This window comes from Labrus bergylta, chromosome 17, assembly GCF_963930695.1.
Source record: "Labrus bergylta chromosome 17, fLabBer1.1, whole genome shotgun sequence".
Taxonomy (NCBI): Eukaryota; Metazoa; Chordata; class Actinopteri; order Labriformes; family Labridae; genus Labrus; species Labrus bergylta.
In genome coordinates, this window is record NC_089211.1 from 14121950 (window position 1) to 14144814 (window position 22865).

Here is a 22865-nt window from a genome sequence, read left to right on the forward strand (position 1 = left end):
AGTAATCCGTTTAACCGAGCAAACGCAAAACCACAGAGCGGATGTTCCCCCACTCTCTCTCTGTCTCTGAGCGCGCAGGCTTATGGGTAATGCAAGGTGTAGGCAAGCAGCACAACGAGCCGGGGAGTGCTGCTGAAAAATTGCTTCCACGGTTTCGTCAGTAGGAGATTTTTTTTTTTTTTTTTTTTAAAGGTTTTTTTTGAGTGTGCACTGTTAGCATGTTGAACTTTTGTTTTTGTCGTGTTCCGCTTCAGTAACAAGGTAACTACGTCAGCGCTGCTCGTGCAGTCCTTTGATAACAGGAGCAACATGAGTCTGAACGAGCATTCACTGCAAGCTCTGTCTTGGAGAAAGCTGTACCTGAGTCGAGCTAAACTGAAGGCTTCTAGTCGGACATCAGCCCTTCTTTCTGGATTTGCTATGGTAACATCGTCACAATTCAACTCTTGTGTTTGCTCACGTAGTCATTAGACAAGTGCGGGCGTATGTAAAGTTGTTTCCTGTTCTCTTCCGATTTCTTCTCTCCAGGTGGCAATGGTGGAAGTGCAGCTGGACAACAGCTATCCATACCCACCTGCCCTGCTCATTGCCTTCAGTGCCTGCACCACTGTGCTTGTTGCCGTGCACCTGTTCGCTCTGATGGTCAGCACCTGCATTTTGCCCAATATCGAGGCTGTCAGCAATGTCCACAACCTCAACTCTGTGAAGGAGTCCCCTCATGAGCGAATGCACCGGCATATTGAACTGGCGTGGGCTTTTTCCACAGTAATAGGCACTTTGCTCTTCCTGGCTGAGGTTGTTCTGCTCTGCTGGGTCAAATTTTTGCCTGTGAAGCCAAACAAGTCCAGTAATAGCACAGTTTCATCCGGTGTGGCTGCTGCTATCACCTCAACCTCCATAATGGTCCCGTTTGGTTTAGTCTTCATTGTTTTTGCTGTGCATTTTTACCGCTCATTGGTCAGCCACAAGACCGACAGACAGTTTCAGGAGCTGGAGGAGCTATCTAATCTCACCAGGCTACAAAACGAGCTGGATAACAGAGGAGAATCTTCCATCCTGCAGTCTCCAAACTCACATTTTCCATAGAAATAGTATGAGGGACATATGGTGGAAGTCTGACTCCTTAGAATTTTTCTGAGTTTAGAAGCCAAATTGTTGGCTTCTGATTTTTTTTCTTTTTTTTTTTTAAAGAAATGAAAAATGTTCATCTATTTGTTGTGAAATTTACTTTTCTGTTGAGAGTTGTATTTTTTTAGAACAGGTTTGATCAACTGTGAATTCACAAATCTGCCATAATGCATGGAACTTGAAATTGTAAAGTCTTAACTGTGCTAGCTGCTTGATTTATCACTAACATTATGGCCCACAATATATATCTGAACAATAATTCTGAAGTTTGTCTGTTGCCTGCTGGACTAATTTACCTGTTTTTCAGTGAACACTGCATTTGTTGATATATATGACCTGGTTGTGGTTTACAAAACACAAGTATTTTACTCCCTCTTATTCACTGTGTACCTGTTTTATTGTAATGTTCTCTGTTTTGCCATAGACTGACTGCCGAAACAACAGTATTACTTTTAAAGACTATATGCCGACATCTGTAGCTCAGGCTGACTTGTTAGAAATAAAACACTTTAGTATGAAACAACATCCAAATGTTTAGTGTTTTTAAAAAATAATCTGAATGTACTTTATGAAAAACAATATACTGTGTAATGTTATCTGTGTGACTTATTCTTCATTATTTGCACAGTTTAAGCAAACATGTAGCTCTGGAATGCAGAAAAAAATGGATGACACTGTTTTGAATCAGTCGTGGGGTTCTGTTTGAGGTTATGTCGTTGCTTCCATGAGACATTTAGAAACATTGAGCAAATGCTACATTTGAAGTTCATGGGAACGCAATACAAATATATTGTCATCTTAATTCTGAAAAATCCACTAAACACGTATGTAATCCTGATTCATTACATGTGCTGCATAATCACATTTGAGATTTATTTTATTCATAGACACTAGTGCGCCATCGGCTTTATTTTGTAAAGCCCAAGCACCCCACCTGCTTCACACTCCTGAATTAGCATGTTGCATTCATAGTCCACTTCAATCAGACGGTTGTTTATTCAAACATAATCGAGCTGGAAATTCATTCTCAACAACTTAAAGAAATGTATTCATTTGAGTTAGCAGTCTGTTCTGGAGGTGTTAAAGTCCAGATATGTTTGGAGAAGCCCAGGTGTGATGAAAAGTAATGGTGAGGAGATGTTGTAGTGCAAATATTCCACCATAACCATGGAAAAAAAAACAGGTTTAGAGCTCTAGTTGAATAATGAAAAGAGAATTAGTAATGAATGGGTAGGTCAGAAGTAAACTGTTATATAAACACATGGACTTTCACCCTCTGGTTATTTACAACTGCACCAAACAGAAAACACATGAAAGACTATTATATGATTGGTTAACTATAGCTATGCTAATGCTACTATTTAATTGATCATGACAAGCTTGGGTAGCTTATACTATTTTAATATAATTATCCAGCTTCAATACAGTGTAATAAGACATACCATTAAGTTGATGATGTTTCAGGAAGAAATTAGCTGTTCGTGCAGTAATAAGAATTAGCACATTTTGTCTTCATGACAGGAACTGTGTTACACTCTCTGTGTTAGCAGTAAACTGGATAAACATGACTTTATATTACCTCTGTTTTCAGTTCATTTGAAGTAGTTCCATGTGTTTGTGTTTCATACTATGAACAAGAACTATTATTTGGGTGTAAATATTAAGACAAATCTGACTATACTGAATAAAATCATGCCATTTGTTTTATTCCCGTTCAGTAAGTGTGTGGCCGAGTGGAAACTTGCTTTTGAGCTTCTTCTTGTTCTTCATCAGCACTGCTTAAGGTAGGCGGCCTGGGCTTCCCTTAAAACCGACTGCGTATCCACCAGTTGAACCTTGGAAAAACAGAATTGGAAATGTTTATGTTCAAACCAACACATATGCGTAGGAAATTAGCATTTTTATTCAAGATTATTTGATAGTGTTACATAAGATACGACAGACTGCTTGTAGACTGATTTGTAGAAGTGTCTTTCATCAAAATGATGTACCTGGGGAATTAGATACTTTGTTGGTGTTGGTGCTTCATCCCTTCCAAAATCAGACAGGGTCCCACTTTTTGCTACTCCATCCACCCAGAAGCCTTCATAAAGCTGGCCTTTATCGGAGTAATAGAACTTTCCATGTCCATTTCTCAGGCCGTCTTGCCACGTGCCTTCATGCCGATTTCCTTTAGCTTGAAAACAAGTTGTGAAGTCATATTTCTCCAATTATCTCCAAACTCTGCCCGACTAAACACACAAAATGTATTAAGGCAAAGTCCTCTTACCAAATCGAATGATGCCTTTCCCATGATTCTTATCCTTAAGCCACTCTCCCTCATAGATATCTCCACTCTCATAGTACATCCTTCCCCAGCCACTCCGACAGTCCTCGCTCCACTCCCCCTCATAAACTGATGAGTTATTGTAGAAGTACATCCCATACCCCTAAAGAGATATAGAGTGATGTAAGCAATGCATTGTATACATTTGTTATACTGTGTAGAAGAATAGAAATCAGTACATACATGCTTCTTTCCATTCTTCCATTCACCACAGTACTTCCTTGAATACTCCTTCCTTTCTGGGAGAAGCACACTGTAGGTACCTTGTCCGTCACGTTTTCCAAACTTCCACTCTCCATCATAAATGGCACCAGACTTCTTCCACACCTGAGTTCCCTTTCCTTGAGGAATGATTTAAGCAAACATTTCAGCTAAAGCATAGCATAATAATGCTAAGGCATCCACAGAAATGGTCATAGAAGCTCACACTTAACAGTATATCTCACCATGCTTCTTGTTGTCCTTCCACTCTCCAGTAAATTCATTTCCATTGACCGAGAACACTGTATGCCGCAGTCCACATTTCTGTGACTTGCTATCCAACAATTCTGAGCGTGGCTGCTTTATTTGTGCTGTTTTAAAATTTGGCATGGCTGGCGGGAGCTTGATGAAAAGGACATAAATAACATATTAGACTCACAAAGCTTTTCCCACATTAACAAACAATACTATAAAAAAAGGAGAACAAATAAATCTATTAGTCTTCTTTTACCACAATTTCCTTTTTTTATGTTATCTGATAAAGCACAAGGGATGGGGAAGTTTTATGAAACAAAATATTTGAACAAAAAACTAATGCAAATATTTATTTATTTTTTACCAGAGTGTTTTTATTTTGCCCTTATCTGTGGATATTATTGATGTAGTACAAATAACAAAATCTCACAAAAAAAACTACTTCAGAACATAGGATGTAAAGTTGTGAACCACTTTTATAATATGACTACATTTGATTTGTTGACATTAGTTATGTACAGTAGCAGCTACACAAATAAACATGGCTACCAAACACTCATTCACTCATTCAAAGCAAAGTATTTTTACCTTAGCGACGTGTCCCAGCGGTTGACTTACTTAAACTCAATCCGCTTGTGGATGCAGGCCATGTAGCTAACGAATAAACTGACTAAACATGCGAGAGAGCTGACAGTGTAAACTTTACTAAGTGGTTTCCGCAACCGAGGGAGCCGAGTATTTACTGTATCTTAGCAACAGAGTTGTGCACTGTTGCGGGCGCAGTGGAAAACAAATTTTAAAATACATTTTAAATTACAGTGAAATGTGTCTGGAAGGTCCATTTAATGACTACGGCTTTTTATTTATTTTTTTAAATATATATTTTTATTTTTATTATTTTGTGTGTTTTCTTTAAACCACTGTTTCTGTCCGGACTGTTAAAACGATGTGCGCATGCGCCATGTACCCCCCCGGGAGTAAAACAGCTCTGAGTGGACAGTCAGTGTGAGGAGAGACTTTCAGGGTGGATCCGTGAGAAGCCGTCCTCTTTTTCTACATCAGCGACTGTGCCACAATGTCCAAACCGAAGTTTCAGTCTGATTGGGAGGAAATTGATGTGGAATATCAACAATTACAGGTGAAAGAACACACTTACATGAGTACATCATGCATGGTAGATTGTTGCCTGTAGCATGCTTAGGATGGGACTGACAGCCGACACTCTTTGGCGGCTACGATAGTTTGGATGCCTCTTTCTTCTTGTTCGTCATTCATTCTCAGCCCAGTCATAAACGCAGCATTTGGGCCAATATCTGCTCTGTTGAAAGCAATTTCTGAGGGGGTGCATTGTGTCACACTGGAGGTTTATCAGGCTTTGCTGCAACATCCTTGTGTTAGAGGAGCTAACGTTAGCAGCAGGTTGCTTGTCTGCCTGCACGGCTAATGAGCAGCTATAGTAACTTAGCCTGCCAACACAGAGCAGCATACAGCCGGAAATATTATTTAATAATTGCTAACAAAGTTACCCAAAGGCAGTTGTGGAAAATGGAAAAACTTCAGGTGTTTTCTAGTGCTTTGCTTCTGTAAATTATTTTATGTGGAATGAATGAATCATTGAAAAGCTAGCTCTTGTTTGCTAGCTGGCTAAGTTGAAACAATAATTGGAAGTAGAAGATGTTATTTAAGAATACCGCTCACTTTACGGTTCATCATGTTTCATGACGTGGTGTTGTGGCCGAACCACTGCTCACCTCCAGCTGCTGAGATGTGTAGCAGTGATGCAATCCCACATACACAATGTGGAGCTGCTCCGTGGGGAAGGATGGTTTAAAAAAAGGTGACTGTCAGCTTTTGTCATGTGAGGTTCAAACGTGTCACCTGCCAAGAAACAGTCTCTTTAAGCCAGTTAGGCATTTCAAGCCTTAACACTGGGGGGGGCTCAGTGGGGTTGACTGATAGAAACCCCTTCAGTATAACACCTCTTTTTGATTAGTTATGTGCAAAAACAAACTGTGATTTGGTGTTTGGTGGAATACAATGTGAGCAGCTGTGTACATTTTATTGTCCCCTCTGGAAGGTCAGGATGCCTTTGAGATTTTAGGATGCTGCTTATCTTAAAGCCGGGGGTTGCAAAGACACCACACGAGTGTCCGATAGTTAAGTATAGACTCCCATTAAACGTTTTTCAATATCCAGTTGTGCATCAGTATTACTTTTCATATGTAGTCGGACGGCTGATTTAAAAAGCAAACAAACAAAAAAAAAGTCCCAATTAAAATATGTCCAACTTTGCTTTACATTGCGAAAACAACTCTTGTGTGGCCCACTTTCGGCTATCTATTGAATAACATAAAAAGGTTTGTTGTGGTCTAATTGTACCTATGGGGGTCTGAGAATGAGCCCTTTACCGTAGACCAAAGGATTATCTCTGCTGACTGTGCATCCTCTCCTCCACACACACAAACACACACACAAACACGGTCCAGTCTCATGAGCCTGTGGGGGATAAAGTGACGACAGTGTGGCTGAACGCTGTGGTTTGGTTCACAAGCATAGATGGGTGGATAAATACTGGAATACAAATTTCAGCATGTAATTCAGTTTGAAGGGCTGTTTGTGTCCAGATAGAAAAGGTCAGGCAAGATTTCACAGGTTGAAGCCTCTGCATCTCTTATGAAAAGACACCCTGTTCACCTTTTCAGTGCCGTCCATTGAGATGAAATTAAGTTCGGCTGAGATTAGGATACACATTCAATCTTTCAGAGAAACATTTTCAGGGGAATATGACAAACCTGACGTTTTTTTTTCTTCTCCATATTAGTCGTAATCATCCATCAGCAGTGCTTTGTCATTTCACTTAAAAGTATTGATGTCTTGATTTCTCTTAATTTACCAAAAAGACACATTTGTTATTGAGTGCCAGCAGCCATTTCAACATTTCTATACTCATTCTGTGTGTGTTTTTTTTTTTTTTATGTTTGGTCACTAGGAAACCCACAAAGTCTACCGACAAAAACTTGAGGAGCTCACCAATCTTCAGGCCACCTGCAGCAGTTCGATCAGTAAACAGAGAAAAGGCCTCAAGGACCTACGGAACAGCTTGAAGAAGTACGTGTTCTTTGATTTGGAGTCTTTTACAGATAGTTTGTTTTGGGACATTTTTTTCTGCGTCGCTTGATATGAAAAGAAAATACGGGGACAAGAGAAAGTTGAGTATGACTTTTCAAAATAAAACAAAATGATTCATTTTTATTTTTCTATGCTGTCCAAAAAAAAATGTGTTTTCCCATTTTCTATTTGATTGTTTTTAGATTTTATATGGATTTTCCCAAAGTTAATTTATACCCTTTAAAATGATTTCTTATTATCTGCTATATCTACATCAACTTTCTTCCTGCTAACTTTCCCCTCAATCATGTGATCTTTCCTTCAAAGATGTGCCAAAACATGTGATGAAAAAGACTTGGAGCTTATAACGGACATCAAAACACAAATCAAAGAAAAAGAAAATGTCTTCTTTGATATGGAAGCTTATTTACCAAAGAGAAACGGGTATGTACTGTTTCCATCGATAAAGTAAGGTTACATTACAGACAATGAGATTTTTTTTATTTCTCACATGTTTGGTGTGTTTGTGTTTTCAGACTTTACCTGAATTTGGTCCTGGGTAACGTGAACGTAACTCTTCTCAGCAACCAGACAAAGTAAGTAAAAAAAACAAAACAAAAAAAAACCTTCAGAGCAGCTTTACAAGAAAAACAGTTGAAGACTTTGGATTCATCTTTTATTTTTCTTCCATAGATTTGCATACAAAGACGAGTACGAGAAGTTTAAGCTTTATATGACAATAATCCTGATGTTTGGAGCAATAACCTGCCTCTTCTTTCTCAACTATCGGTGAGATCCCTTATGCTCCTGAACAATTCTGCTTCTTGCCTGAGACCTATTGAAAGGGTTGCTCTACTATTTTACTCTCTCTCTCTCTGTCTGTTTAGAGTCACTGATGAAATTTTCAACTTTTTGCTCGTGTGGTACTACTGTACGCTGACCATAAGGGAAAGCATCCTCATGAGTAACGGCTCCAGGTGTGTGCGATAAGCAGATTTGTGTCTGAAAATGTGCTCGTCGAATGACTCTGTATAATACTTTTTCTGCTTCACAGGATCAAAGGTTGGTGGGTGTCTCACCATTATGTGTCGACCTTTCTGTCAGGGGTGATGCTCACCTGGTGAGTTTTTGATTTGGATTGTCTTATTTTGAACTTGGGTAAAAACACACGCAGGTTAATAACTAGTAAAGCAATAAAAGCTGCATTTTCCCTGCTGAGTTTTTGTTTGATGTTTATTTTTTTGTCTTCTCACAGGCCGGAGGGGCCCATGTATCAGATGTTCAGAAGCCAGTTTCTCGCTTTCTCCATATATCAAAGTAAGACGTGAATCTGTTCTCTAGATGTAGAACTAGATATGAGCGCATATTTAATTTATTTATGTGTGTTTGTATTATTATTATTATTATTATTATTAGTTGATCATAACCAGAAATTTGTGTTACTGTGTTTATGACTATGACTATGTCATTTTAATGGATGTAGATTCATTAAAATGACATGAAACAGGACTTTCATATGAACACACAAACATCTCTTCTCTGTTTGATAGGACTGTTTCACCTCAGCTTAGAAAATCTATTTTTAGCACAGACAGCAACAAGTGGATTATCATTAAAGCAGTGGTAACTTTAGCCTTTGCTGTGATGTTACAGGGAACTTCTGGTGCCTTGTTTTTATTAACTTTTATCATTTCACAGTTTTTTTTTTTTAATTGACTTTGGTCAAGTGTTGATGCACTTATTTTTTTTTGAATAGAATATTTGATTTAGCTTTTTTCAGGTTTGACTGTAGAGGTAGACAAAACACAATAATTAAAATCAAGGACAAGTACGAAACAAAAACAAAAATAATACTCACAACTGCAGGATTTGAGACAACAGACAATAAAGTTTGATCCACTATTGAATTTTTTTCTATATTTATTTTTGTGCTTTTATTGTAGAGATAGGACAGTGGATAGAGTCAGAAATCAGAGAGAGAGAGAGGAATGACGTGCAGGAAAGGAGCCACAGGTCGGATTTGAACCTGGGCTTCCTGCTTGGAGTACTGTAGCCTCCATACATGGGGCGCGTGCACAAACCACTATTGACTATTGTAGACATACTGCAACATGCTGCCAGGCTGATGACTAACGGGAAACAAACACTTCACATATCCAAAGATAAAGGAGAATTTGAATGAGTACATGTTTATAAATGCGTGTATTTGTTTGGAAAAGCTGACACAGATTTGAACAGAAACATCTCAGTGATCAAACACATGAACGAGGCAGCAGCTCAGGTGAAATATTAAAATGGATTGTTACGACGCTCCTGTTGATCGAGGACATTAGACTATAGATGCGTCGCTTCTAGCCTGCTAACATGAACTGCATTGAAATAGATGCGTGTTTGTGTGAGATTGTATGCTCACCAGAAAAGGGAAGAGACCTCATTTCACACGCTGCTACTTCCAAGTCATAAATAAGAACATCACGTGTTAGTTTTCAAGATTCAAACCACTTAATTCAGCATTCAGATAGGTCAGTGACAACAGATCGGCTGTGAGAACAAGGAGCTATACAAATAGCACAACCAACATGATGCAGCATTTAATCAACACCACAATGAGAAGCGCCAATCACCTCCCCTTGTTGCGAGAAAAAAAACAAAAAAACATTAAAAGGCCAAAGCACACTGACAAGCCGGTTTGCAGTCCCTTTAGGAATCTTTTTCGGGCCTTAATTTGTCTACAGTGTCATCTTGTAAAATAAATCTTGAGAGAATCGTATCATGAGTTGAGTGAATCGTTACATCTCTATCTTGGCGCCATTAAAGAGAGTTCAGAAGACAGGATTTTGTCCGACTGACTTATAACGCTTTTGCTTTCCGGACCCAACTTTTCTTCCAGAGCGAGTTTCCGATCTTTTAGCTGGAAACAATGTCATTAAGACTGTTTTTGTCTTCCACTGCCGACCCAATAAGCAGCTGATAAAAGAGATGGCTAAAAGACTTTGGATAAAAGCGACATGAATAGCTCTCTGTTGTCCACGTTCTACAATAGCTTCTGTGTTTCCACTGAACTTCAGTTGTGACTAGGAACACTGCTCCCACATACTTGTACTTGTTCATACTGTGGTACCTCTGATGATGATGATGATGATGATGATGGGGCTCTCAGGTTTGAGGTTAATGGGTGATAGGGTCACATGGTTAAACAAACAGATGACCACTTGTTTAAATAGCTTAAAACAGAACAGCTCTATTGATGTGTTATTTTTGACCCAATTTAAAAACTCTTAACTACAGGCAAAGCGTTGCCTTGTGTGTTCTGTAGTCAGTAGTTTGTCCTAAGCTCAACTCCTCAACGTGTAGCTGAGACTAATTGATGTGTTCTGTGCTGTAATCATTCTATTTTGTGGTCCAGGCTTTGTTCAGTTCCTGCAGTATTACTACCAGAGCGGCTGCTTATACAGGCTCCGGGCTCTGGGAGAGAGAAATCAGCTGGACCTCACAGTGGGTGAGTTGTAAGCTATTTTTGGTTGTAGTCATTTCAATCGTTTGAACTCTTGAGCCATCTGCAACGCCATGTCTGGGGAGAAATGGAGGGGAAAGGTTGCGAATAACAGTAGTGCTGCTGTTGCACAGATCAAGGGTGGACAGAATCATTTATAAAGTGTTCTGTGTAAAGCTGTCCAAAGGTTACTGTTTGCGTTTTGTGTCTCTGCAGAGGGGTTTCAGTCCTGGATGTGGAGAGGCCTCACCTTTCTTTTGCCATTTCTCTTCTTTGGTCATGTAAGTCAAACTTGAGTTTAATCTCAAAACTACATCTGTATCACTTTATTCCAAATATCTTCAAATCAGGAGGATGTTGCATAGAATCACCACAGCACATTCTCTTTAATGTGACAGTATAAAAGCTTGTAATTGCGTAAATGTTTGCCTTTTGGGCTGACTGTATGAGCTGAGGAGAAAGACGTGGATCAAAGATAATAAATCCTCTTCCTTCACAGTTTTGGCAGCTGTACAACTCGGTGACCCTGTTTCGCTTGGCAGGACATGAGGACTGTAAGGAGTGGCAGGTAAAGATGAAATTGGCAGATCCATAAACTTAATTGTTTGCAGGAAATAAATAGTATGACAAGCTTTTATAGACTCTGCAACCCATGTGGCTTATTCACTTTTTTTATTAAACAGACTACCTTGAAAACAATGTAATCCCACCTGTTTAAATGTAGAAATACGAATGCATCTACAGTTTTTGTGTTGTGACTTTTCTGGTTCAAATATTTTGTTTCTCACTTTTCTTCAGATATTTATGCTGGCGCTGACATTTCTTGTCCTATTCCTGGGGAATTTCCTCACCACGTTAAAAGTCGTCCACCAAAAGATTCAGAAAAACCAGGGTAAAGTGCAAAAAGACGACTGAGAACAAAGCTCAGAGACACACCTCAGATTCTTAAAAAAAACGGCCAGTAATTTTCACCAACGCACACGACCGCTAAACAGACTTGACCACGGTGTGAGCAGGCCCGGGAGAAGATGATGCTTGAAGCCACTCTTCCTCTCAGGCTTCGATGATGGCAGCGGCGTCCAGCCAAAGTTTCTGGCCTAAAGGCTTTTTATTTTTATTTTATTTTGCTTCTAATGATCTGCCGTCAATGTTGCTGCGCAGCCGGGTCACAACACACAAAGTGGCGTCTCTGTGCTAGATGAACAGTTTGTCGCTTTTCTCCTGTACATTGAGGAAAGAATGTGTTTCTTTTGGGTGTTTGTGTCCGTGCATGAATATGTCAGAGAGCCTTCGTTCAGATCATTATGCAAACTAAAGAGAGCAGGTAGCAACAACAAGTGTCAGAGCAGAACATTGGTTTGCCTTTTGAAGACCTAAAGTCTGTCGTGTACATTCTTCATACTTCTGTGAAGTAGTGATGGTCAAACCGTCTCTGGCTTGAACAAAGCTGTTCAACTTGGCAACCGCAAGTATACCACTTTTTATGTGTAGTCCTCAAATTCCTCGTGTGCTATTTCACTGCTAACCAGTATTTTAACTGGACTTACATCAAGTGTAGGTCCACAACTTCACAAAAACATACATGTGATACTTTACTGCCCAAAATGACACTTTTCTGAAGAAGAAGAAAAAAAACCCTTTGGTGTATTTTTTGTATATCTGTCGCTCTGTTTTTGTTGTTTACTAGTTCTTCAAAAGAGTCCAACTACAACACAGTTTATCCCTTCAGGCAGCGGTTACAAAAGCCATAAATTTTTCTCTTTTTTTTTAATATAGTATGACCTAATGCCTAAACTGGGTTAGCTAGCTCAGTCACATGAACACATGACACATGAAAGCTCGTACTGGCTCAACGGAAAGTGATTGAAGATAAAGGAGTTCTTCTTGTGAGCTCATCCCCAACTATTACACTCTTGTGTTGTCACGAACATAATGCTAGCTAATTCATTTAAAAAAAAAACAAATGTAGGTTTACAAAATGTTTCATGGTTAAGAGTTGCTTGTCAAAGATTTTTTTTTTTTTACGAAAAGGGACATGAGACGTTCAGCTTTGATTCACATAGTTTTGGGTTTTTCATTACTGTGCTGAGAAATCAAAATGTATTTCTTCCTTTCTAGTCCTATGGTGTTGTAGAAATGATCAAATGCTGCTAGTAATGATTTAATAAAAGTTACTAACTAATGGCCAAATCTTAAAAAACTGTTACTCTTGTTCACTGTAGGGGGGGGAGGGGGTTCTCCTTTGGTCCATGTTTCATGTTACACATTGGTTCTTGTTTGTTTTTGAAGCAAAGGTTCAGCTGACTTCAAACTAATGTTTTTTCGTCATCTGCTTTATCCCTTCAACCTGTCGTGGCAAAAAATTCTGTCTTTTGACAAATCAAAAAGAAGTAGCATTATGATATGTTTGTCGGGCCCCACAAAGCAATCATGCAGAAGAGAATCAGTTTTCACTTTAATTTAGGGGGAATATTGGATCATGTGGAGTCACCAGAATATTACATTTGATACCAGAGCTGAATGCACTTAACAGTTTGTTTCTCTCCTTTTAATGATGTAGCTTGATGTTTAACATGTTTTCCATGGATCAATCCAACAATGTAAACTGGTTCCTGAGTCTGATCAGCACCCTGAGACAGTTGACAGTTTCTTCATCTGTGTACGTTACTGTGAAAGAATAGATAATTAAACACAAAATGAAAAATAACCACTTTTTTTTTTTTTAAATCTCTTTTTCGATAATGAAAGAAAGTTTTGTACCTTTTCATTTTCTCTTGTGAAAATGTTGCCCAAATGTGTAATGTGACATTTATTTTTTCCCAACACTAGTGGGCACTGTTGTTACAGATAGACTGCTCCAGGACTAATTGTTGTTCAGTGTTAAACTGGAAATGAAGTAACCCTGCTGTGTTGTTCATCGATGGCTTATGTGTTCTTGTTTTTTTTTTAAAGCTACAGTACCATTATATACGCCAACTTTTTTTCAGGGAGTTTGTTATGTAACAGCAGCGTCTTTAACCAGGTAGGACATTCAAAATATCGTTACAAAAAGCTCTTAAAATCTTCTTCAATCATACAGGAAATGCCAGGTTAATTTAAAATACCCAAAACAGGTAACAGAACAAAACTTCCATACGAAGACACTTCAAAAGATTCTTGTAAAAATGTAAAAAATACTAGGCATTTCATGTTGCATCATAATCAAGTGATAGTCCAAACTGTTGCAGCTTTTCCAGAGATTTGGCTTTCCTGTCATATCAGTCACTATTTCCTTGTAACAGTCTGTTTCTCCTCCCAGTCCTCAGTCCTTTTTTTTTTTGGGCATCACAAAATGAGACACCTCTTTGTGTTTTTTTTATGTTTTCGATTGAAGGCCAGAGTTCTTTTAGTGGCTTCCCTGAAAATGTCGTCGACATTCTCCTGATGCTTCGCCGAACACTCGAGGTAGAGCTCTGCGTTCATCTGCTGCCTGGTCTCCTCACCCTACAGATCCCAAACAAACCAGCAGTAACACCAAGAATTATGGGAAGTAAACAAATCAAGAAAAATGTGTACTGGAAAAAAGATCTGCTGTCCTATTCAAACTGTTGTACATAGTTTTAGGTCCTGGTTAGGGCGCTTCCTCATACATTATGCACAATTTTGCACATCACAACATTTGTGCACATTCTCATATCTTTACCTGGGTGTAAGTGATGGGAGCCAGATCCATGGCCTTGAGTTTCCTCGTGCATTCTTTGTCCTTCCTGAGGTCGGTCTTGCAGCCAATCAGGATGACTGGAGTGTCTCTGCAAAAGTGCTTCACCTCAGGGTGCCACTGGTTGGGAAAAAAAAAAAATAGAAATCAAAACAAATATTGCATGTCTTCTTGTCTTTATTATTTGTGTTTTGCTTCAGGATTACTCTGTTTCTCAGCATTCTAACACTGTTTACAAGCCCTATCTGTGTGCATAAGGGGGTTCAATGTCCACATGCAGGCTCACTTTCATGAGTTAATCATACAGCTAAAAGGAATGCAGCCAACACCAACATGCCAGCCTCTTAACAATCATTTAGAAATTCTGTAGAAAGCAAAACTGCAGCTGCGGTTAAGCAGTGACATTCTTGTCTCATAAGATGTGTTTGTTAAACTTGGCATGCAGACAGATTACCTTTATCATGACATTCTCAAAGCTGGTCGGGTTGGTCACATCAAAGCACACTAAAACCAGATTAGCTTCTTGGTATGAAAGTGGCCGCAGTCTGTCGTAGTCCTCCTGGCCTGAAAGAGTAAGGGTACAAAATATGTGCTGAACTGAAAAATGAACAGAAGAATAAATGCAAAAAAGAAACGGTTCATGTGTACATGGACAATAGAAGTGTACCATAAGGGGTCACTTAGTGAAGAACACTGTGAACATAAAGATATATGAATGTCTCAGAGTCTGTGAGCATGTTTAAAACCACATCCTGCCTTCAGCTTCCTTTTCCGCTGATGTAAGTCACACTGCTGCAACTGCACCAGAGATAAGCTGCCAACTCGGACTGTCATGGTATTTTCTGAAAATGGTCTTTGGTGGGTTTTCCTGTCAGCCAAGTCAAAATGTCAATGTATTTACAAATCATTAAAAAGAAGTTTGCCTTCAGTAACCTTATGTGCCACATTTGAGCATTTCTCTTCAAAGCATTTCATTTTTAAAAATCAAATAACTGAACTTCTACCTCCATTAAAATACAACACATATCACATTATACATTAAAATCAGTAAATATTAGAAAATAGATCTACTGACAAGAAATATGTTTAATATTGATAATTTTTCCATTCGTATTAGATTTTTATACTAAAACTGAGCTTTTCTGCAGAGAAACTTGACCTAACAGCACATAGACCTAAATGCACCCTTGATACCGGATGTTGTAAAGTGTAGGCGTCCAAAAAGAAGGAAATAAAACATTACAGTGGTCATGAAGTGTTCAAAGCATCATGTCAAAGTTTCAAAATGATATTGAAGTATGACACTGAGGTCAATAACTACAATAAAACCTAACATCATGATAGACTTGTTTGTACTGTATGTATTTAGCATAACGCATTAGATAAGGAGTTTGACTCAATAACAGTTTTTCGCTGACTTTGGAAGTAGAAAACAATCTCTGGCACAAAGTTTGCCTCTAAAGTTGATACCTAATAGGATTAAGAAACTAATATGGAAACAGTGTCAGTTCCTGAAAATATGACAACGATGACATGCACATCCTCTGTGTCTACATCAGAGTGATATAAAGATAGTGAGTGGATGTGTACACTTAGATATCTTGTAAAATATTTTTAAAAAGAATGAAATTATCCCACTTTGGGCAGTCACATCTGTGTCCCCCTCTATGCCAGTATATGTGTTGTATATATATATATAGTGTGTATATATATATATATATATATAAAGTGTTTCTACTGTATTTCATTCAGTGGACTTTGGCTGGGGAATTCATTGTGTTTCAATTTTTAATTAAAATGTTGGCTTCCCATGATCATGAAAACAAGAGAAATAGATTTAAAAAATGATTGTGCCATGACGTTGTGCCCGTTTTGTCATGTTATATTTTGGCCACAAGAGTAAATCTCCACTACCTGAAAAACACAGTTTTATTTGTATTTACTATAATTATTTTAATATTTAAAACAAAAAAAAATAATTGTTTATTTTCACTTATTGCTTGTTTTTCAGTGTTCCGGTGGTGTAAGGAGTTCCATAAATGTTTGTGATGCAGATGTTGTAAAAACAAATAATGAATACATCATGTTTAATAATGTGATTTCAATATCTATTAAAAAATAATTGTGATTAGGATTTGTGCTCTAATCCGGCAGCCCTTCAGTGGACTCATTATGTGTCACTCACCAAACCCTGCTGTCTCTAAACATTAAGTGAAATATAACAGGATAGTTTCTCATCGTCTTACCGGCTGTGTCATACAGGTTGAGCTTTATCTCTTTCCCTCCTAGGGTGATAGTGGTGACATATTTTTCAAACACTGACGGCGCATATTTCTGTTTTTGAAAGACAAGGGAAAGATATCCATTTCAAGATAAAACTTTATTGTACATTTATACCTTCTCATACATTTCTGCTCATTTAAAACAGAATGAGAATAATGCTGTTCCCATTGGTTACACTACAGCTGGAGTAATCATTTAGTCTGACGTTAGGAATGTCTTTGAAGTAATGATCAGGAAATCTTTACAAATTAACCAATGTAAATAAATTGAAGTCATAAGGCAAAAATAAAATAAAAGCTGTTCTTACCTCTGGAAAATCCCCTTTAGCATAAACCATCAGAAGTGAGGTTTTCCCACAGCCTCCATCTCCCACTATCACAATCTTAAGCTCTCCTTTTTTTGTGGTACCATTACTATTCACAGCACGGTTTTGTGTCATTTTTTTAAACTCCAAAAAAATCAAACAAGTGCCAGGCCGGATGGGTCTGAAAATTCTCCTTTCAGATATACGTTGAATACATGATAAAGCCAAGGGAGTCTACATGTGGAACAGCTGAGATGATTTACAGTCAGTGAGAAGAAGCGAGGAACCGACCAGCCTCATGTTGTTACCAGGTATCTAGCTCAGTTCACCACTTCCTGTTCCTGTCACACTGATGCTGTTTCCAATTGTACTCCCACCACGTCTTCCTTCTTCTCATCTTTTAGCAGTCTGCTCACTGAAAGCACCCTTGGTGGAGAATAAAACCGCACGAGTGGAGTGGTTGAGTCTGTCTGCTGCCACTTCCTGTATTGCATGTTAAGCCCTGCCTCCACCCAGAAAGTTCAGCTCCTGTTGACATGCACAGTAAAAAAATTTGATTTTTATCTTTGAAACCAGGCATGTGTTTCCCAGAGATGCTCTGATAGAAATGAATGGGTACGTGTGCGTCTAACATTTTACCTCCATAACAACTTTCTGACACTTACTTTCACAGACTTGTATGGAGGTCAAAGGCTAGAGCTTCATTTCCTTCGACCAAATACATTAAAGATGACTCGAGCATTTTATTTACAGATGCCCATCCAGTTAATTGACAGCATTTGTGAATTAATATGGAGTATACGTTTGATGTTGTTTTATTGAAAGGCCACTGCAACAAATACAGGATGCCATGCTCTAAACAACTGATCAAAAATATTAATTTTACTGGACCAAAAACCTGAATATTCCATTTGAATCAATTTTTAACTTTCCCCCTTGCTACCACATGCTCCATCTATGTATGCAAATAAAAGACACATTTTGTCTATGTGTAATGTCCCTTTAATGAGATCATTTCCCATCCCCAGGTTAATCCACGAGCATGATGCCAGTCATACCTCTCTGTGCAGTCTGTTTGGCTGAACACATCAATGACATCACAGATCGGGCGTAAAAGACCAACTCAATTCTCTCACATATCTGGGTGAAATTTAGGGAATTATACTTGAGCAAGAAATATCTTTAATGAGTGAAAATAAAAGGACTGGTTTTGGAATAGCATTCTATATCATACTTAAGGTAAAAAAAACATCTTGAGTGCTTTTTTTTTTAAATAGGAAGGTGAGGTGTGTGAGGCAGACGTGCTGCTTCAGGGCATTTCAGTGATTCAATCAGGGTGCGACGGTATATAGCTTTAAAGGAAACTTGACATGCACAAAAAGTCTAACACATTTAATTTGTTTAACCTTGAATAACTACTGGAATTACAATAGATGACTCATAATTTGCACCCTCCTCTGTTACATAGGGATATTTTAGAATTGGTCATTTGTTTCCTGTTAACGATTGCTCAACAGAAATCTGATGAAGGTAAAGGTTTTATTTGTTGTCTAGAGAGAGCATATCAGGATTGAGCTGTGCACAATACACAAAAGCATTGTATTTCAGATAACTCATTAGATTTAGTGTGAGCATTTTCACAGTGCCAGGCAGCTGAACTCGAGCCAATGTACTGTAGGCTTCGTAGTGAGATTTGAAAGCTACATTTTAGTAGTCACTGGAGGGGAAATATGCAGTAGGAGTGGTAAAAAAAAACTGTCCCTTTAAGAACTTAAGCAAACACTAGCCTTTAGCCTTTTTCCTCTAAGAAAACACATTATCTTTTGAGTATTTTACCTAAATACACACACCTTTTTCTACAGTAACAGAAAGGGGGTTTCAGCTGCACGATAAGGTGTATTTTCAAGGTCAGGAAAGGCTTTGAATAATGTTGGAAATATTTTGACAAAAAGTGCATTAAAGAAGTCCATCAAAAAAGAAAAACTCTACCTCTTTCAGTTTCCACAACAACAAACCATGGAGTGAATTTAGGAAAGTCTATTTATTCAAACATCTCATAAAAAACAGACATTATATAATGGTAAAGAAATAGAGACTAAATTACACTGAAATATTAACCTTAAATATTAGACATGCAAATAAGAGTTAGAGAGAAAGAAAGACATTAGTACAGTACCACCAATCTGCATGAAGGGTCCTTGATTAAGCCAGTGTACCCATATATAATCATTAAACAAAGCGACGAGGAAACCTGGTTTGATCCACTGAACAGTCCTTCAGGCTGTACAAGAGAGACAGAGATAAAATGGCATGTAGCAGTTTGCCTGGCTATGCTGTCTCCAAATAGTCATACTTATCCTTATGCCCAAAGTGCTACAATTTGTTACACAATCCATGACAGGAGCCTGTATAATAGTAAAAAATAAAAACAAGTGCTTTTTGAGGTGAAACTATAAGCCTTACATACAAACTAAGGTAATCTATAAAAAAAGGATATCAAATTGTCCTGTAGGTGTAAGAAATATCCACACGTGTAAACCCCTTTTTTTTTTTTTGTAAATTAATTAACAAAGAAGGTTTGTTAAAAAAAGAGGTTTTTTTCGCAGTGCAGAGACAGCTGTCCAGCAGGAGAAAGGCCAATCCTCTGTGTGGAATCTTCCAGTCTTTCAGCGGCGCGCAAAGCTGAGTGGCGCAACCCACAAGGGAGTTTTTTTTTTTTTTTTTTTAAACAAAAGCCTATAAATAACCTCATTGGAGGGTTTGGGGGCGCAATATGTTCGCATTTGTTACACACATCTTCAAATTTGTATCCCCGTTGAACAGGAGATGGTGTCTAGAAAGCAAGGTGGAAAACAGGAGTACAGCCTCGTGACCTGCACACGGGAGAGAGCTTAGGAGTGGCTAACAGGAAAAACAGGCCTCACACACACACACAACCACAACTGTGTGTCCAGATAGCCCAAACACACGTTTTTACGTAAAAGGAAAAAAAGAAAGAGTGCCTACTTCCTAGAGCCAACACAGAGACGGTCCTAAACACCCTATTTACTAACATAGACTTCCCACTGCTCCATTTTTAACTCCATATCGGATAAAATACAGAAACGCATCTTGTAAATTTGTAACTGAGCTGCAGACTTAAAACATACAATGTTGTTGATCCACACGGTCTTTGCCTTGAGCCAACAGGCACCCGCTGCAGTCTAAAGCACCCCCCCTCACCTCCCCTCCCCCAATGTTATTTTCGCCAGATGCAACCAACAGGACTAAAGTAGATTCCTTATGACCTTATATGGCAGTGTGGGGGTGCAGCAACACGCCGAGTTCTCGTGGCAAACGTCCAGAGCTCTCGGGTTACTGCCGTCGTCAGGGCGAGTCAGCCTAGCAACCGACAGTCTGAATAGGAAAACAAGCACCGTCGACTGTTTTTCGTCTTATATACTTATTTTCGAGCATACGCCGTCCAAGTAAAAAAAAATCCCCCTTATGACGGTCGTTGGAAAGACTTCCTGAATGTATCACCGAGAAACGTCCTCACAGTAAAAACAAATATCCTCCTTCCGACTGAATGAGCCTCACCCAGTTATGGCGCAGCAACATTATACAGCTCACTGTTCTCCTTTGTCTGCAAAGAAGCCATTTTGAGAGGGGAGGACAGCAGAGAAACCACAATACATGGGTAGCTTTCTTACACTAGAAGGTTTGTTTGGACACAGATAAGCAGCAAGATGTAACTAGAACATCCCCCAATATATTTCTTTTTTTCCTCTTTTTTTTTTTTCTCTTTCGTGTAAGACTTCTACTAGGCTACAAGATTTTTAAAAAAGCCTACTAACCTGACTGTAAGTTTGCAACATTAATCAAAGAATGTGGAATTAAAGCTAAAATGTACAAAAGTGAATACAGTTTTGGCGTTTTACCACAATTAAATGATGTCCGTGTTGTCAGTCCTCTAGTATAATAGCCTACTAACGCGTATATAGTTTGTAAAAAAAAAAATAAAAAAAAAATAGCTAAAAATCCATTACCTTTCCAAAAACATTTCCTTTGGGCTTTATATGCTGCAGCTCAGTAAGAAATGTCGCGATAGAATAAGTTATAGGCTACTTGACTGCAATCCTGTCTTCAAGGGGGGAGAGAGAGAGAGAGAGGAGATGGTTTGCATAGGCTATTGCCCACACAGATGATGCTTGAAGATGAATATTCGCTTGCTAAAAAAGAGGCAATGCCTGCCACTGATTAAAAAGTTTCCAAAAAGAGCTCAATCTTCGTGCTAATGGATTCCTTCCCTTTCAGGAGACGCTCTCCCACCCCTAATTAATGCATTTAATAGAGGATCCGAAGATGGAGCTGAAAACATTCCTCCTGCCCCTTCGTTTAGGCCTGTTAACTGCATTTCACCAAAGTGCTGAGGTAAATATTTTCAACATGAGCTTTCCCTCCATCGGTTTCCTCTTATGTGTCACAATTTATTTTTAGACGTTATATAAAATGCTTGAATGCCACCTGACTACAGGCTACTTATTTAGACTTTTACATTTGCCCTTGAAGTAAGGTCAAGCTGTCGTTTACTACTTTGGACGCTTTTGGATCCTAAATGGCAAATGAAAAGCACAAACCTAATCATGCTTGAGGCTGTCTCCAAAGATGTAGGTAGAGAACAACACAAGCCATCGTGGTGTTTAGCATTTGCTGTTGTGAAAGGAAATGTTTAAAGTCATTAATCAAAGCAAAAGGGTTATCAATCAACAGTCAGAATTGCGAGCAGAACAATAAACTCATTTGCAAGAGGCCATTGGTTATCCACGACCTTCTTACCTGTCATTTGAGGAGTATGATAACATAGTCTATATAATCTGGACTGTATCTGAATTTTGTATGTCTGCATGCCAGTGAACATAAAGGAATAAAGGTGCTACATTCAAACATTTCTGTTAAAATTGGTGATAGCTCAATGAATAACATGACAGAAAATACTTTTTACTTACAGTAACTGCATGCCTCACATTTACATTGATAATTACCAAAAAAAAAAATAAAGTTATAAAAGAGTTGAACTTACTCATTGCTACTCTTATCCTACAAGGCCAGAAGTACAATGCCAACAACCAGCCATTACACATTTTCACTTTGACTGTGTTTGTTTCCTCTAGTTTAACATTAAAAAAAAAAACACAATGCTGTTTATTCAAAACATTTGGTTTCTTTCACTTAAGAAATATAAATACTATTATATGGGTGTGCCATGACCTAGTTAAGACAAAGATGGATTCCAGGCAGAGGAAAAAAGGCTCAAAATGTCACAGGGTATTACATCCAGAACATTCTCTTCCTTCTTCTCAATCCTTTAAAAGGAGGAATCATAGTTTTATCATAGTCCGTGAGAGATGAGGAAATCAAGTGTAAGATCCCTTTTGGAACAAAGGAAACCCATATAGGCCATTGAGTCCTGTTTTAGGAAAATGGCTGCCGAGAGCGCTCAGCCCCCTCTCTCTGCTCTCTGTTGAAGGACTCCTGAGCCGTGCTTCTAATAGCAGACAGCTCCTCTGCTGCTGCGCTCTGATTGGCCGGCCGAACTGCCGCTGTTAACCAGCCAATTGCCCGAGCACTGCAAAACACCATGCAATGTCTAACGATATCCAGTTTGTTCGACAAAATGCAGTTCTCTATAATAATTAAATGATGCAAACTCCATGTGTTTAATAATAAATATAATTGTAGGTAAAAAAAAACAAAACAATATTGAATATAGCCTACGTGTTAAGTAATGTAGTAAACAACGAGGTCTGTAGGCAGCTCTTCCCCTTCTGTTTTAAATGTTGCCCGACATGCTTGAATATTTGCACATTTCACTGGCATGTAACACAACAGCCTTGGAAAAAAGTCGTGTTTATTTGCTTTTAGTGGCAATTAATGAAGATAGTCCCCCCCCCCCCCCCCCCCCCGTGTCTATCTTGATGTTTGCCACTGGGAGTAAACACAATCGGCAGATTCGACACAAAATGAATGGAGGTTTATCGAGTCAAAGCAGCGGCCATGATTTAAACGTTATAATGCTTGTAAACGAGCG

General features: G+C 38.6%; 4 protein-coding genes across 8 annotated transcripts; 2 read left to right on the top strand and 2 right to left on the bottom strand.

Annotated features, from left to right (window-relative positions):
• Positions 1-56: 56 nt before the first annotated feature.
• orai1b (ORAI calcium release-activated calcium modulator 1b) lies at positions 57-1724 on the top strand. Its single transcript, XM_020629826.3, has 2 exons — positions 57-423; positions 529-1724. Exons 1-2 carry the CDS (start codon positions 310-312, stop codon positions 1084-1086), a joined length of 672 nt encoding a protein of 223 aa, XP_020485482.1. The 5' UTR covers positions 57-309; the 3' UTR covers positions 1087-1724.
• Positions 1725-2105: 381 nt separating this feature from the next.
• On the bottom strand, positions 2106-4647 carry morn3 (MORN repeat containing 3). The gene is made up of 6 exons (XM_020629825.3): positions 4499-4647; positions 3901-4057; positions 3638-3795; positions 3398-3557; positions 3120-3304; positions 2106-2963 (listed from the first exon to the last, which is right to left on the bottom strand). Exons 2-6 carry the CDS (start codon positions 4043-4045, stop codon positions 2898-2900), a joined length of 714 nt encoding a protein of 237 aa, XP_020485481.2. The 5' UTR covers positions 4046-4057; positions 4499-4647; the 3' UTR covers positions 2106-2897.
• Positions 4648-4890: 243 nt separating this feature from the next.
• tmem120b (transmembrane protein 120B) lies at positions 4891-13218 on the top strand. The gene is made up of 12 exons (XM_020629803.3): positions 4891-5048; positions 6900-7018; positions 7346-7462; positions 7555-7614; positions 7712-7807; positions 7906-7995; positions 8073-8138; positions 8274-8335; positions 10425-10517; positions 10728-10792; positions 11011-11079; positions 11310-13218. The coding sequence occupies exons 1-12, from the start codon at positions 4986-4988 to the stop codon at positions 11424-11426; spliced, it is 1017 nt and encodes a 338-aa protein (XP_020485459.2). The 5' UTR covers positions 4891-4985; the 3' UTR covers positions 11427-13218.
• On the bottom strand, positions 12954-22299 carry rhof (ras homolog family member F). Of its 5 annotated transcripts, none has more exons than XM_029276612.2 (6): positions 20824-22299; positions 16799-17323; positions 16455-16542; positions 14663-14772; positions 14194-14328; positions 12954-13994 (listed from the first exon to the last, which is right to left on the bottom strand). In XM_029276612.2, the coding sequence occupies exons 2-6, from the start codon at positions 16928-16930 to the stop codon at positions 13836-13838; spliced, it is 624 nt and encodes a 207-aa protein (XP_029132445.1). In that variant the 5' UTR covers positions 16931-17323; positions 20824-22299; the 3' UTR covers positions 12954-13835. The 5 variants fall into 5 exon arrangements, with proteins under 5 accessions (XP_029132445.1, XP_065821889.1, XP_065821890.1 ...); XM_065965817.1 differs by having other exon boundaries at positions 21415-21433; XM_065965818.1 differs by lacking the exon at positions 20824-22299 and adding an exon at positions 18972-20809.
• Positions 22300-22865: the final 566 nt, after the last annotated feature.

What these genes read in the sequence shown, in the direction of transcription:
- orai1b (XM_020629826.3), top strand. Translation starts at nt 310, where the DNA reads ATGAGTCTGAACGAGCATTCACTGCAAGCTCTGTCTTGGAGAAAGCTG. An exon ending in TTCTTTCTGGATTTGCTATG is followed by an intron (nt 424 to 528) that starts GTAACATCGTCA and finishes TCTTCTCTCCAG; the next exon opens with GTGGCAATGGTGGAAGTGCA.
- morn3 (XM_020629825.3), bottom strand. Translation starts at nt 4,045, where the DNA reads ATGCCAAATTTTAAAACAGCACAAATAAAGCAGCCACGCTCAGAATTG. An exon ending in GAAGGACAACAAGAAGCATG is followed by an intron (nt 3,796 to 3,900) that starts GTGAGATATACT and finishes TCATTCCTCAAG; the next exon opens with GAAAGGGAACTCAGGTGTGG. An exon ending in GGAAGAATGGAAAGAAGCAT is followed by an intron (nt 3,558 to 3,637) that starts GTATGTACTGAT and finishes ATATCTCTTTAG; the next exon opens with GGGTATGGGATGTACTTCTA.
- tmem120b (XM_020629803.3), top strand. Translation starts at nt 4,986, where the DNA reads ATGTCCAAACCGAAGTTTCAGTCTGATTGGGAGGAAATTGATGTGGAA. An exon ending in TCAGGGGTGATGCTCACCTG is followed by an intron (nt 8,139 to 8,273) that starts GTGAGTTTTTGA and finishes GTCTTCTCACAG; the next exon opens with GCCGGAGGGGCCCATGTATC. An exon ending in CGCTTTCTCCATATATCAAA is followed by an intron (nt 8,336 to 10,424) that starts GTAAGACGTGAA and finishes TTTGTGGTCCAG; the next exon opens with GCTTTGTTCAGTTCCTGCAG.
- rhof (XM_029276612.2), bottom strand. Translation starts at nt 16,930, where the DNA reads ATGACACAAAACCGTGCTGTGAATAGTAATGGTACCACAAAAAAAGGA. An exon ending in CTAAAGGGGATTTTCCAGAG is followed by an intron (nt 16,543 to 16,798) that starts GTAAGAACAGCT and finishes TTTCAAAAACAG; the next exon opens with AAATATGCGCCGTCAGTGTT. An exon ending in CAACCTGTATGACACAGCCG is followed by an intron (nt 14,773 to 16,454) that starts GTAAGACGATGA and finishes TTACTCTTTCAG; the next exon opens with GCCAGGAGGACTACGACAGA.